Source organism: Pongo pygmaeus, chromosome 8 (assembly GCF_028885625.2).
Source record: "Pongo pygmaeus isolate AG05252 chromosome 8, NHGRI_mPonPyg2-v2.0_pri, whole genome shotgun sequence".
In the NCBI taxonomy this organism is placed as follows: Eukaryota; Metazoa; Chordata; class Mammalia; order Primates; family Hominidae; genus Pongo; species Pongo pygmaeus.
The window spans coordinates 129882349-129898021 of record NC_072381.2 but is presented as its reverse complement, the minus strand read 5'-3'; the positions used below and the strand labels follow the sequence as shown (position 1 = coordinate 129898021).

At 50.9% G+C, this 15673-nt stretch overlaps 1 protein-coding gene across 5 annotated transcripts in view; it reads right to left on the bottom strand.

Moving 5' to 3' along the window:
- LHPP (phospholysine phosphohistidine inorganic pyrophosphate phosphatase) overlaps positions 1–15673 on the bottom strand; it is a 154724-nt gene that overhangs the window by 129366 nt on the left and 9685 nt on the right. For all 5 annotated transcript variants that reach the window (XR_008504873.2, XM_054503287.2, XM_054503285.2 and 2 more), the window contains exon 2: positions 3011–3198. Coding sequence is in view for 4 of the 5 variants with exons in the window: in XM_054503287.2 (XP_054359262.1) it covers positions 3011–3198 (188 nt within the window). In the remaining variant the exon portion in view is untranslated. The remainder of the gene's footprint in view (positions 1–3010; positions 3199–15673) is intronic.

The following is a 15673-nucleotide window of genomic DNA, read 5'->3' as shown; positions in this document are numbered from 1 at the left end:
AATAGTACAATCCCTCTGAAAAAAAGGTCTGGCAGAATTTTATAAAGATGAACATACATGTACCCTATGACCCAGTTATTTTGCTGCTAGGTATTTACCCAAAAGAACTGTGTAAGAATGTTCATAGCAGATTTGCTCATAATAGACTAAAACTGGTAACAATCCAGGTATTAACAACATGTGAATGGATAAACTGTGGTCTGTTCACTCAATGGAATACTATTCTGCAATAAAAATGAACAACACTGCTGATACACGCAACAATATGGATGAGTCTCAAAAACATTATGTTGGGTAAAAGAAGCCTTACACAAAAGACTACTGTGACGGAAAGGGTTAACTCAGCAAGACTAGGTTGCTCAAACCCTGTACATTCCAAAAAAGGCCTGTCTTCAGGACTGGCTCCTGGGAGATAACCTCTGAGCCACTGCGATGTTCTACCTGATAAGAGGGGTTTTGTATGCTCAAGGCCTTGGGCCCTGCTCTCTCAGTCTGACCAGATCACTTATGCTAACAGCTTGGCTTACAGTGAACACCTGTTTCTGTATCCCTGAGGCCCTGGCCCAGCTGTATCAGTTTGGACTCTGCGGGGCTGGAGACTGAGTCACTAAGGTCAGTGACACAGGTGCTAATGTCTACACAGAAACCCTGGACACTGAGGCTCCAGTGAGCTTCCCTGGTGGCCGATGCTTCCCACGTGTTGTCACGCATCGTGGCTGGGAGAATCCACGCATCGTTGCTGGGAGAATCGAGTGTGCCCAGTAGGACTCCACTTCAAAGGGACAACTGGAAGTTCACGCCTGTCTTCTCCTAGACTTTGCCCCATGTGTCTCCTCTCTTTGCTGAATTTAATCTTTATTCTTTCACGGTAATAAGTCTAACTGTGAGTGTAACACCTTTTCTAAGTTCTGTGAGTCCTGCTAATGAATCATTCAGCCTGGGGGTAGCACTGGAGGCCCCAGCACAATTATATACTGTATGATTCTATTTACATAAAATTCTAGAATAGGAAAACTTATTTGTAATGGAAAAAATCCAAACAGTGGTTGCCTCTAAGGGGACAAGGGGTGGAGACCACCTGGGCAAGGTGCGAGGTAGCTGTCAGTGATGGTGATGGTCTAGCTCTTCATGGGGTTGGGCTCCACAGGTGCATACATTTTTCAAAACTCAGCATAAGTACACTTGAGGTGTGTACATTTCATTACATGTAAATTTTACATCAACAGGAAAAACTGTAAACAAATACCAAACTCTAATGATATGCTGAAGTGTTTAGGGGAGTATACCCGTGTCTGCATTTTACTCTGAAATGCATCTAAATAATAACACGGATAGATAGATGGAGGGATGGATGGATATAAAGTGAAGAAAATATCAAAAAATGTCATTTACAATCTAGGTGAAGGGTATAAAACTATGCCAAGCAAGACCGGAGGCGGTGGCTCACACCCGTAATCCCAGCACTTTGGGAGGCCAAGGTGGGTGGATCACCTGAGGTCATGAGTTTAAGACCAGCCTGGCCAACATGGTGAAACCCCATTTCTACTAAAAATACAAAAATTAGCAGGTGTGGTGGCACGCACCTGTAACCCCAGCTACGTGGGGGGCTGAGGCAGAAGAATCGCTTGAACCCGGGAAGCGGAGGTTACAGGAAGCCAAGATCACACCGCTGCTGTACTCCAGCCTGGGTGACAGAGCAAGACTCTGTCTCCAAAAAAAAAATCAGAACTATTCCAAGTAAAAATTATTTGAACTTTGTTGGATGCTTGAAAATTTTCATAAAATGTAAGATAGAAAATCCACCAATGATTGAAAAAAAAAAAAATTCCAAGTCTGAAAACAAGGGTCTAGTTATTGAAAACACGGAGGCAGGATTAGAGCTGAGGAAGAGCATTCGTCCTCCCTCCAGCCTCCCAGATTTGCCGTCTGCTTGTCTGATTCACTGGCCAAGGCCACCCTCCAAGCGGATGCCCACTTCCCTCTTCTGCTGGCTTCTTCCAGCTCCACTCCCAGGTCCAGCAACCCTTTTCTGGAGGATGGGGCAAGATAATTTTTCTTAAATCTTCTTTCTTTGAAGACCATGTTCCAAAGATACTAGCAGGGATCCCAGATTACAGAGAAAGAATTTTGAGAAACATGATTTCTAAAGGCCAGGCATGTCACCCTTAACTGGCACCAGGGCTATGAAGTCGACATCTGGGCTTTCAGGGAGCACCCGCCACTTCTGAGAGCCCCACCCTGCCCTGGAAAGGAAAGCCACGCTTGCCTCTGCCTAGAGGTTTGTAAAACTAAAAACATCAAGCGCAGAGGAAGGAAGAAGGTGCAGTGGACCAATGGAGAAGTGTCTGGAATTGCTAATGTCTCTTCTTTTTAAATATTCAGGAGGCACCAGTAATATTGTTCCTTCTGCTTCATTCCAAGAAAACCTCCCCACTGAGGGTCAAAGGGGCTCTCTGTTCTTGCATTCAGACTAAAATCAGGATGCAAACCTTGTGCCTACAGCCATTTGCAAACTGTTCCAAAGAGCAGGGCTGGTTTTCACATAGTTGAAGGCTATGGTGCCAGACGTTAGAAGCGATGGACCTCAATGTAGCTTCTCATTTATATTCATCTATTCTCGTTCTCATTTTCTCTCTCTCTCTCTTTCTCTCTCTGTCTCTCTCTCTGTCTCTTTCTCAATAGGAGCTAGAACTCTGCCACCTTGACAATTCCCTGGTCCCTTGGTCCATCCTAGATCAGGAAAGAAAGCCTAGGATTTTCCTCCCAGGAGCCATCCAGAACCTGCTCTAAGGACCCTCTGGTGTGAGGCCAAGGAATGGACAGGGCTGGGTCCTAACCTGCCCCCAGCCCCCAGCAGGAAGCCCCATGAGGTTTTTACCCCCCATCCATGAGTGTTGGTGGCCTAGCTCAGTCAGTGGTTTGCCCCAGTGAAAGAGGCCCTCTGCACAGCCCCCACCCTGGGAAAGGGGAGCTTTCACCCCTGTAAGGTCCTGGTGCCCGACAGGCCTACCGTCATGGATGAGCAGGTATGGTCGCAGGCCTCGCTCCTTCAGGATCTGGCAGGCAGCTGGTGCCGGGGCGGTCACCTCCTCCTCAGAGATGTCAAATCCCAGCCTCCGAAGCTGCCCCACCAGCTCTGCCCGGGACTTCTGCGACTCGTTGGTACAGAACCTCACCTTCAGCCGGGAACGCTTCAGTCTGCGGCAGGGGAGACACAGGCCTGGGAAGTCAGCACGTGCAGTGTTGGGCCTCTGAAGGAGGTTGCGCGGTGATTCTCGAAGGGCATCCAGCAAAGCCCAGAGCAGACCAGGCCACTGTGAGCCCCTGAGGGGGCCCTGGCTGACCCAGGATGTGTTTAGGCTGGGATTTCTGAGCTGAAGCAGATCCCTTCTCAGAGGACCCCCATACCACGCCCCGACAACTCTTTTCCATCCTCACTGAACTTCATACACCTGAGGCTCCCCGAGGTTCCCCACCTGACCCCTGCTTTTCATTGCCTCTCCCCCTGCCTGGGATGCAGCTCTGTCCCCCCGCCTCTCTACCTGTGCCACTTATTTTTCTTATTTCTTTATTTTTGAGACAGAGTCTCGCTCTTGTCGCCGAGGCTGGAGTGCAGTGGCATGATCTCAGCTCACTGCAACTTCCGCCTCCCAGATTCAAACGATTCTCCTGCCTCAGCCTCCAGAGCAGCTGGGATTACAGGCGCCTGCCATCATACCTGGCTAATTTTTTGTATTTTTAGTACAGACGGGGGTTTCACTACGTTAGCAAGGCTGGTCTCGAACTCCTGACCTCAGGTCTCCCAAAGTGCTGGGATTACAGGTGTGAGCCACCGTGCCTGGCCCACCTGCCTGGCCACTTCTACCCAGCCCGAGATCCATGCAATACCTCCTCTCCACAATCCTGCTCACCCTGGCTAGGGGCCACCTCTGAACGTCCACAGCTATTTCTCTGTCCCTTTCCACCACACTTAGCATTTCCACTTGCAGGTGAGCTGCACACGTCCATGCCTTACTAACTCTGGATCCACACTTCCCAGAAAGTACAAAGGCAGATGGCCCGAGACAGGTTTGTCTTCATCACTGTCAATGGAGAAAGGTTTGCCAAAGTCATCAGGGACACCAACTATTCCGGGACGGACAGACAGGACCTAGACCCTGCCCAAACCCAGCCTGGAGGTCTCATGAACTTCAGGATGCTGCCACTGGCCGGCGGCACCGAGCTTCTTCCCTCCTGAATTCACAGGAGACCCGCGAATCCAGGCTGCACCTGGGCAAGTTCTCAGAACGCACCAAATGAAGTAACATCCACCCTTCTGCAAACTGTCACTGAGCGCCTACTACGTGCCTGGCACTGGCCTGGTGCACAGAGCTGTAGTCGTGAGCATGGAAAAGGTCCCTGATCTCCAGGCCACCATCCAGGATGGGGTAGGAGGAGGGCACCAAACAAGAGACCCCGCAAAGGAAGGGCAATTTGTGACTGAGAAGAGAGAGACGCTACGTGGAATATAAACAGGGTGAGCAGACAGACGGTGACAAGGTGGGGTAGGAAGGTCGGGGAGGCCTCCCTGGGGAAGCAAGAGAGAGGGCCACAGGGTGTGGTGCTTCTGTGCAGGGACAGGAGGCTGGAGGACCTGGCGCCCACCAGGAAGGGACCCGAGCATGCTAGAGGAACCTACAGAGGCAGGCGGGGTGGGTCACTCAGACCTGGGGGGAGGGTGACAGGCAGGACCTGGCTCCCTCGCCAAGATCACAAGAGCCCTTCCTGGACAAACTGGCCCCAACAAGGCAGCGGTCATATTTGACATCTGCACTGAGCTGCAGTGTGGACTTGTGGAAAAGACATCAAGCTGCAAGCCCAAGGGCCGGGAGGCACTTTTAAGAAACCCTAGTAAAATTAATCAGCCATGCTAATTACATCTGACACTGTTCTCAGACAGGTCCCGAAACACACACATTCCACTGATCTCCAAAGATGCAGACATCTTGGCTCTTCATCTATTCTTTCAAGTTGTATATTTTTTATAACCTAAGCAATAGTGTTAAATGCATAATTTAAAATTTATAGAAAATACACATAGAGAGGAAGCATGTTTTCAAGTTTTGTTTACAGATGTGGCCCAATGAAATGAATACACGCAGATTCAACCCAGTTACTAGAACTACGGCTTGAAATCAACTTCCATCTGAGCAAGTGAGACCCAACTAAAAACTCAACTCAAACTGAACCCGGTATGAATGTAATTTATCCATGTTATGGGTGAGGTACTGAATCCCAGAAATGTCAAGGGCTTTCTGTCCCACTCTTGAGCCTGAGACTTTGGAGATGGAGCTGATATCTACGCACAGTTGAGTCAGGAACAGGAAATCAGCTCTCCTGGAGCTCTCTCACATAGTGGGGAAAGGACACAGCTCAGTGTGGGGTCTTAAAAGACTGGGGATTCAGGCCCAACTGGAGACCTGAGGGACAGACAAGGAGATGGCAGAAAAGGGCAGGCCAGGTGGTGGGAAGGGCCACCCACCTTGCGCACAGGCACGTGTGCACTGGCCCCACCCTCTCGGATAGAAAGAACTCAAGCAGCGTGGGGTATGTGGAAGGTGGAGCCAGAAAATGAGGCTGGAGTGGAGGACCACTGAGAGGGCAGATAAGGCAGAGCATGGTGGCTCAGGCCTATAATCCCAGCACTTTGGGAGGTCAAGGTTGGTGGATCACTTGAGGGCAGGAGTTCGAGATCAGCCTGGTCAACATGGAGAAATCCTGTCTCTACTAAAAATACCAAAAAAAATTAGCCAGTTGTGGTGACGGGCACCTGTAGTCCTAGCTACTTGGGAGGCTGAGGCAGAAGAATCTCTTGAACCCAGGAGGCAGAGGTCGCAGTGAGCCAAGATCGCGCCACTGCCCTCCAGCTTGGGCCACACAGTGAGACTCTGTCGCAAAAAAAAAAAAAAAAAAGGCAGATAAGCCAGGCACGATTCCCCACTAGTGGGGGAGGGCCCCAAATACAGCCCTCAGTGGTAGTGACAGCTACTGCGAAAAGGTGGCAGGACTCAGGCCAATGTCCCTTCCTCCCACCATCCATTGTGACATTGCCTTCACCCTGTCTCTGTCAGTTTTTGTTTGTAACACTAACCAGTGTCTCCAATCATCTGATTTATGCATTTGTTGTCTTTCTCACTGGCCTACGAGCTCCAGGAGTTCAGGGATGAATCTGTTCAGGTCTCCATGGCATCCCCAGGGCTTCCCACAGGGCTTAGCACTCCACAATCCCCCATAAACATTTGCTGAATGACTAACTGATGGAGAAGTCTAAATGACTTCACCCACTACTTCCCTGCGGGTGTCCTGAGCCTGCAGCCTCCTTATAACCCCCAAAAGAAACAGACAGGCTTCACTGGTGAAAACACATGTTTCTGCACTTAAATGAGCCTCCAGATCCCCAGCCCTGGAGCTGACAGGTGCAATTTAGGAAGAAATCTGTAGATCTGCTGACCACATAGTGAATGCAGACGAGAGGCTGGCAAAGTCTTCTTCAATAGGACGGGTGATTCATTCCTTTCTTATTATTTGTCTTTCCTAATCAGAGGTTTATGAATTATCAATTACATTTAGTGGTTAATTGCCCTTCATAAAGATAGCTTTTTTATTTTTAAATTAGGCAGTTAATATATTGTAACTAATAGCATCACCTTGTACATTATGGATAGATCTCCATTGACTGGCACCTGGAACGTGTGATTTGCACCCAAGTTAATGGAGCAGTTGAGTGAAGAAGTGCAGGGGGTCCCCAGGGACTAATTATTGCTAATGAATGATGATGTGACCTTCTCAGAACAGTGAGCAATCGATGTGACAGTGAGATGACAGTGCCTCACATCTGTTATTCCAAACACAACTTCATATGTGGATGAAACATGAGTAAGTCACAGAACTCACTTTGGGACTCTTAAGCCACTGGCCTCCTTTGAAATACCAATATAAGTTCATTCAACCTATATGCTCTTATAATATCAAGTACTAGTTTTAGAAATGAAATCTGTCCCTGAAAAATCTGATGTGAAATGCTGGGGTAAGTCCCCTCCCATTGGGTTCTGTCCTTCTGTGCCCCAGACCACACCCCCCTTTGAGCTGTCACCAGAGACCCATTCTGACCACCAGGGATCAGCCCCAGGTTGCCTCTTCCTTATTTTAAATTACTGAAAATAAGGAAAGTATGCACTATTCTTTAAAGAGTAAAATATTAATACAACATTATACTGAGCCTTGCAGCTGGGTAAGGACGGTGGTGTCACTCAGGATCCATGATCTGATTTTGTCCTCATGCCCAAGGTATTTGCTGTCTCTTATGCGCATCCCCAAGGGCCAGGTACCTGGCTGTCAGGTGGCCCTCAGTAAGTCGTACCCACTGGGTAAATGAGCCTATGAGGCAAGAACCATTATCTCCACTCTAGAAAGGAGAAGATGGAGGCCCTAGGAGACAGAGACTTGACCAAGGTCACACAGCTTGTAAGCAGCAAGGCCTATGAGCCCAGACAGGGAGTCCTAATCCCCAATGTGACTGCATCTGGAGATGGGGCCTTTGTGGAGTAATCCAGGTGAAATGAAGGCATAAGGGTGGGACTCCCACATGATAGGATCAGTGTCCTAGGAAGAAGAGACACCAGAGAGCACCCTCCTGAATGCACAAAGAGGCCATGTGAGCACACAGCAAGCCGGCACCTGCTTACAAGCCCAGAAAAGGGGCCTCACCAGAAAGTGGCCATGCCGACCCCCTGGTATCAGCCTTCCAGCCTTCAGAACTGTGAAAAAATAAACGTCTGCTGTTGAAGTCCCCCGTCAATGCCACTTGTTATGGCAGCCCAGGCTGACTAGGACAGCTGAGGAAGCAAATCCTTGTCATCCCCCAGTGGGGCCTGCCACCAGATATCACAGACTAAGCCTTGGGAGGCATGAAGTACAAGAATTCCAAAATATCAGGAAAGCCCTAGTCAGGCACGGCTCCAGGACCCCAGCAAGGCTTGCAAAGAGCTGCACAAAGAGCCCCTGCAAAGAGGGACAAGCCCAGCTCTGGGATGGGCTGTTCCTCACCCCACCACCCAAGAACCTTGGGGAAAGGGGCCTTCTGCAGGGTCCTGGCTGCCAGACAGCCCCTCTGAGACCATGGCCCTCACCTCAGCACGCTGCCTCCTCCCCAGGAGTCCCATGGGAGTGGGGATTTGCTCCCACTTCCTGTAGCCAAATTGGATCTTTTTTTTTTTTTTTTTTTGAGACAGAGTCTCACTCCGTCACCCAGGCTGGAGTGCAATGGCACGATCTCGGCTCACTGCAACCTCCACCTCCTGGGTTCAAGCGATTCTCCTGCCTCAGTCTCCTGAGTAGCTGGGATTACAGGTGCCCACCACCATGCCCGGCTAATTTTTGTATTTTTAGTAGAGATGGGGGTCTCACCATTTTGCCCAGGCTGGTCTTGAACTCCCAATCTCCGGTGATCCCCCTGCCTCGGCCTCCCAAAGTGCTGGAATTACAGGCGTGAGCCACGGCGCCTGGCCTGAGCCGCCACGCCTGGCCCGAACTGGATCTTTGAACTGACCTTTACCTCATCTCAGCAGGCCAGGATGAGCCTCTGAGTGACAACGTCGCCCGGTGCAATTACCGTGCATCAGATGAACCGGCCCTTACAAATCACCTCGGACTCTCCACATCTGCTGGCTGTCGGCATCTGCCAGGAGCGCTCACCCGCAAATAATGAAAACCCTCTCATTACTGTTCCACAGCAGGTAAACTGTTAGGACAATTATTGGACATCCTGAGTGACCTTGGGACAGCTCAATAGCCGGCCCTCTGGGGACCGCCGAGGGTCCTGAGGCTGGAGGGAGCACAGGCTCCCTCGGGGGGAGGCTGGGCAGGCGGCAGGGGGCCACAGGAAAAGGGCAGCGTCAGCCCGTCCCAGCTGGGCCCCCTGCCCTCCAGCCCTGGTACTGGTCACCTTTGTGCGACCCAGAGGCCCTCACAGCACCCTGAGTCTTTGCCTTCATGCTCCCCTGGGGCCTGACCCTGATCATCCTGCAAAGCAGGGTTCATACGCCTCTTCCTCCTGGAGGCCCCACAGCCATGCACCCAGCCAGATCCCATCCTCCCAGCTGTGCCCACACAGCCCTTGGTGCTGCTCTGGTCCTGCCATCACCACCTCCCTCCACCTGCCTCCTCTGCAAGCCCAGGGCTTGGGAGGGCAGGGCTCTGTCTGCTCAGCACCCCCGCCATGCCTGGTGACCAACCACAGTGGAGCCAAGATCAGCACCTGGGGGCACCCTGGCACAGGACTAGCCCCATCCTCAGAGACCAGAGCCTTGGTTTACCAACAGAGGAGTCACCCCAGCATCTCCTATGTAGGGATGAGGGGCAGTGAGCACCCAGGCCAGGGTCTCGGAGGCCAGAAAGGGGCCACCAGGTGCTCAGGAGGACACAGGGCTGCAGGGAACCCTTGGGGGCAGTGTCATCAAAAGGCTCAGTTTGGCAGCTCATAGGTCAGAAGGGGTGCCTGGCCCACAAAGTGAGGCTGGAATTTGAGAAATGTCAACTCGTGGGTTCACAGGGGCCGAGACTGGCAGGCAGTGACTGACCCTTTCCTGCAGCAACTTTGCCAGATGCTCTCTAGAATCCTGCCCAAAATCTACCTGCACAGTCAGTACCCAGTACCCAGCACAGTAGGTGCTTTACTGGGAGAAGCACCTAACTGACCCAAGTTCCAGATCTGACGGGCCCACGTGGTAATGGAGAAATTCACAGCCAGAGGAAAGGGGTGTGGAGGCAGCAGGGCAAAGGGGTAGAGGGTTGGTTCCCGGGGAGTGGGGTTGGGGGGGCAGCGCTCCCTCACATCAGGCTTCAGCCTCCTAACTCCCATCCTGCTCCTGCCTCCTGGGGCCACGTCGCAGACATCACCTGGTGTGCTGGAGGGTCCCTATTACTACTGAAATGGGAACCAGTGCAGAGAAATACAAGCTTAATGCCTCAGTTTCCTCAGAGAGAGGAAAGGACATTGACCACCCCCTTCCCTGGGGGTTGTAGTGAAAGGAGATGCAGGCGCAGCACCAGCCCCAGGCCCTCAGCAGCGCCACTGGCTCGAAATGTTTTTGTTTTGTTTTGAGACAGAGTCTCGCTCTGTTGCCCAGGCTGGAGTGCAGTGGCACAATCTCAACCTACCACAACCTCTGCCTCCCTGGTTCAAGCAATTCTCCTGCCTCAACCTCCCGAGTAGCTGGGACTACAGGCACGCACCACCATGCACAGCTAATTTTTGTGTTTTTAGTAGAGACGGGTTTCACTATGTTGGCTAGGCTGGTCTTGAACTCCTGACCTTGTGATCCGCCTGTCTCAGCCTCCCAAAGTGCTGGGATTACAGGCGTGAGCCATCGGCACCCGGCCTCGAAATGTTTTTAATAACGGGGCCTCTGGGCAGTGCTAGCCACTGTCTAATTTTCAGATCTTCAGTCACTCCCCTTTTGGAAAGCAATGGAGATTGAACACGCATGTTTGGAGAATTGAAACCCACAAAGTGCTGATTTCCTCCAAAAATCCAATTTTCCAAAACAGAAGGTCAAGCAGGAGCCCCGTAAGCAGAGCAGAGTTGTTTTTTCAATAGAAAAATACAGTTATTCACATACGCCCTGGGGATGCCCACGCTGATGTGGGGATGAGCCCACCCTGTGCCCTGCGCCATGATGCACACCAGCTTGGGCTGGGGGACCACCTGCAGGTAAGAGCAGCAACAGATCGGCATCTGTCCCCCTGGGAGTGGGGTTTGGCTTCCCACCCTGGAGCGCGCACCAGGCTCGTGGAGTCTTGGAGCCCCAGCCATAAACAGGGTAATGGTGGTGCCCAGCCTTCCAGCTCTCCAGGGCTGCCACGAAGGAGATGAGGTAAAGGCTGGGCACAGTGGAGATGCCACGGGCCCCTGGCACAGGGCACGGCCTCACACTGGCTCCAGCTGAGCCTGCTGCACTTGCTCCTCCTTCCAGCTGATGGGCCAGGGCAACAGGTCTGCTAGACGCTGTTGAGCACCTGCACACAGCTTTGTGTCATCAGAGTCCAAAGTCTGAATGGATAGAAGAGACACAGTGATGCAGGAGCTGGGCCCTAGCTGGAGCTCCTGGTCTGGGTCAGCTGGGCAGTCACCTTAGCGGGACGGCAATGAGGTCAAGCTGGGGCCGGCCCCTAGCTAGGGCACTTATAAAACACGCAGCACACCTTCCCGTACCTGCGCCTCCTCACCTGCCGGCAGAACTCCCATCTAGAGTGTTCTCTGAAGTGCCTGTGCCACGGAGCCCAGATCACAGGGACATGTCGATCCCACAAGCATCGATGTCCCAGGAATCAATAAACACAATTTAGAATCAAGTGCATGGGAATCAGCAGCCAGAGACCTTGGAGACCACATAGCCTGAGTGTCTCACTTCACAGCGGGGGATACTAAGGTCCAGAGGGACAGGAAATGCCTTGTGGCACGTGGGGGTGGAGGGGTGGGGATCCTGGGTCCTTTCCTCCACTCCTCAGCCTAGGAGCCTCAGCAGCAGCCTGACGTCCCTGAGGGCCAGGCCCCTGTAAGTAAGGTGGGAGCTCAGCTCGGGAAGCAGACACACCTCCTCCCTGTATGACTGTGGCTTGTCACCTAACCCTCTGCAACCTCAGTTTCCTCACCTGTAAAATGAGGCACTAACAGTAGCTACTGGACAGGGCTGTCATGAAGATCATTTATTTTTATTTTTTTATTTTTTTATTTTTGAGATGGAGTCTCACTCTGTCCCCAGGGCTGGAGTGCAGTGGTGCGATCTTGGCCTACTGCAACCTCTGCCTCCCAGGTTCAAGTGATCCTCCTGCCTCAGCCTCCCAAGTAGCTGGGATTACAGGTGCCAGCCACTATGCCCAGCTTATTTTTTGTATTTTTAGTAGAGATGGGGTTTCACCATGTTGGCCAGGCTGGTCTCGAACTCCTGACCACTGGCTCACGCCTGTAATTCCCAGCACTTTGGGAGGCCGAGGCAGGTGGGTCACCTGAGGTCAGAAGTTTGAGACCAGCCTGGCCAACATGGCGAACAACATAGTGAAACCCCGTCTCTATTTAAAATACAAAAGTTAGCTGGGTGTGGTGGAACACACCTGTAATCCCAGCTATTCAGGAGGCTGAGGCAGGAGAATCACTAGAACCTGGGTGGCAGAGGTGGCAGTGAGCTGCGATGGTGCCACTGCACTCCAGCCTGGGAGACAGAGTGAGACTCCATTTCAAAAAAGAAAAAAAAGACATGAGAAGCACCTGGCACATTTCAAATACTAAATAAATGGCAGTAATTGCTGTGGTGGTGACAATGACAACCACGTCTCTGACAAACCCATTGTTGGGGCAGGTACATTCTGAGAGGAAGCCAGGTGCCCTGGGAAGGAGGCCAGCAGGAGGAGCCCAGAGTGCATCACCCAGGGGCACCTTTAGAAAGAGGGGAAAGTTTACACCAGCAGGGAGCCCAGGGTGAACTGGGCCCCAGCAGTGGCTACAGCAGCGCCCGGTGACCGGCTCCTCCTCCACCGAGCCCCACCAGCATGTTCACGTTGAATCCTCTTGACAGTCTGAGAGGTGGGTTCATGTTTCCATTTACAGATGGGACCTGCGGTTTGGAGATGGGACCTGTGGTTTAGAGATGGGACCTGTGGTTTAGAGATGGGACCTGTGGTTTGGAGATGGGACCTGTGGTTTAGAGATGGGACCTGCTGTTTGGAGATGGGACCTGTGGTTTGGAGGGGTTCAGTGGCTCGTCTAGGGACAGAACTGGGATGAGAATCCTTTTATGTTGGCCTCATGAAAATATAAACAGATGTGGAAAATACAGCTCCTTGAGCAGAACTGTGTGCTTTGGTTTAGCATGTACACCGAGTTCAACAACTACAAGACTTCATATGGCCGGGCACGGTGTGGTTCATACTTGTAATCCCAACACTTTGGGAGGCTGAGGTGGGCAGATCCGTTGAGCTCAGGAATTCAAGACCGGCCTGGGCAACATGGCAAAACCTTGTCTGTACTAAAAATACAAAAATTGGCCAGGTGCAGTGGTGTGCACTTGTAGTCTCAGCTAATTTGGGGGCTGAGGTGAAAGGATCGCTTGGGCCCAGGAGGTCAGGGCTGCAGTGAGCCAGGATTGTACCACTGCACTCCAGCCTAGGTGACAAAGTGAGAGCCTGTCTCAAAAAAAAAAAAAAAAAAAAGGGCAAAGCAACCCACTCTTCAAAATTATTTGACCCTTCAACAACAAAATTCTCCTTTAGCTCCTAGATATGGAATAAGTAAAACGTTGGCTTTTATCTCTTGATAGTTTAAGGTAAAAAGGAAAAGAAAACAAAAACTTAAAAAAAAAAAAAAAAGGAAAACATTGGCTTTTGTTTGTTTTTGCTTTTTTGAGACCGAGTCTCGCTGGTATCGCCCAGGATAGAGTGCAGTGGTGCAATCTCAGCTCACTGCAACCTCCGCCTCCCAGGTTCAAGTGATTCTTCAGCCTCCTGAGTAGTTGGGATTACAGGTGCAAACCACCGCACCTACCAAATTTTTAAAAATATTTTTAGTGAGACGAGGTTTCACCATGTTGGCCAGGCTGGTCTTGAACTCCTGACCTCAGGTGATCCGCTTGCCTCGGCCTCCCAAAGTGCTGAGATTACAGGCGTGAGTCGCCTCGCCCAGCCCAAACATTGGTTTAAGAGAAAATTTTTCACTTAATTCTTGGAGCCTGGGTACAGGAATTACACATAGGAAACTGGGGCCCTTGAGCCGCAGCCATAATGGGGTGACGGAAGGCTAAGGGACTTCCTTGAGGCCACACGGCAACTATGGGGCAGAGCTGGGATTGGAAACCCACGCTCTCACACTAGAGCTGACACCTGACACTTTATGTGACAGGATGAAGCTTTGCAACAGGTAAGAGGTGGTGCCTGCCCTGGCAGAAGCAGCAGCCCTCAGCCCTCCTCGAAAGGTGTCTGAATAAGTCCTATCACTTCTGTGAACCTTAGGTTCCTCCTCTACAAGCTGGACAGCAACGTGACTGTCGCCGGGGGCCTGGGAAATCACCCTGCACATCACAGCGGGCAGGTGTGGCACTGCTTTGCCAATATGGCTTCTTGTACATTGTGGGGCACTGGGGGTAGGGGCAGGACTCCATTCATGAGCTTTGTAACTTGTGCCACACTCACTTTGTAATTGGCCAAGGGCTTCCAACTAGAGGCAGCACCTGCAGGGTAAACCAATAATCCTGTGCCAGACCCACCCTGGCTGCCCCTGATTTTCACAGGGCGACCCCTGCCCACCAAGGCTGAGATCAGAAACTGAGAAGCAGACCTTACTCCTGCCAGCAGAACCACGGGAAAGCTTCCAAGCAGCCATCAGATTTTCCTCAGTCTCCTTCCATACAGTTCAAGTTGGTGATTCTATTATGACTCTACCCCAGATATATGGGAGTGGTTGTGTTTCCTTTCTTTCTTTTCTCTTAACAAAAATGGAAGTTTAGGCTGGGTGTGGTGGCTCATGCCTGTAATCCCAGCACTTTGGGAGGCCGAGGCGGGCGGATCACCTGAGGTCAGGAGTTCAAGACCAGCCTGGTCAACACAGTGAAACTCTGTCTCTACTAAAAATACAAAAATTAGCTGGGCATGGTGGTGGGCGCCTGTAGTCACAGCTACTCAGGAGGCTGAGGCAGGAGAATCACTTGAACCCGGGAGGCCAAGGTTGCAGTGAGCTGAGATCACACCACAGCACTCCAGCCTGGGTGACAGAGCGAGACTCTGTCTCAAAAAAAAAACAAAAAACAAAAAAACAGTAAGTTTATACACATTATTCTACAGCTTTTTCACTTGGTATATACAGCACTCATGTCATATAAACTAATGTCAGCACCAAACAGAGCGAACTCATTCTTTCATAGCTGCCTAACAGTCTGAAGTCTGGATAAACTAGAAAGCATTCACTCATCCCTCCTAATAAGCTCACTTCCAGCACTCACATAAACTTCTAAGCATATAAACTGTGTTGTGCAGTTCACTGCCACAGACCTCAACATTTTTTTTGAGACAGAGTCTTGCTGTGTCACCCAGGCTGGGGTGCAGTGGCACAATCTTGGCTCACCCCAACCTCTGCCTTTCAGGTTCAAGCAATTCTCACACCTCAGCCTCCCAAGTAGCTGGGATTACAGGCGCACACCACCACACCCAGCTGATTTTTGTATATTTAGTAGAGACGGGGTTTCACTATGTTGGCCAGGCTGGTCTCAAACTCCTGACCTCATGTGATCTGCCCGCTTTGGCCTCCCAAAGTGCAGGGATTACAGGCGTGAGCCACTGCACCCAGCCCAACATTGTTATTCATAAAAACACTTCCATCATTTTCATCAGTTGACCTCAGAAGAAACATAAATTTGAACATAGAAAACATATTCCATTCTGAGCTAGACACGGTGGCACACACCTATAAGCCCAGCCACTGGGTAGGCTGAGGCAGAAGGACTCCTTGAGGCCAGGAGTTTGAGACCAGCCTGAGCAATATATTAAGATCCCGTCCCGATTAAAACTAATATAGTATTCAAACACTGTTCTCATATATATATATTTATATATATATATTAATATATATATAAATATATATAAATATATA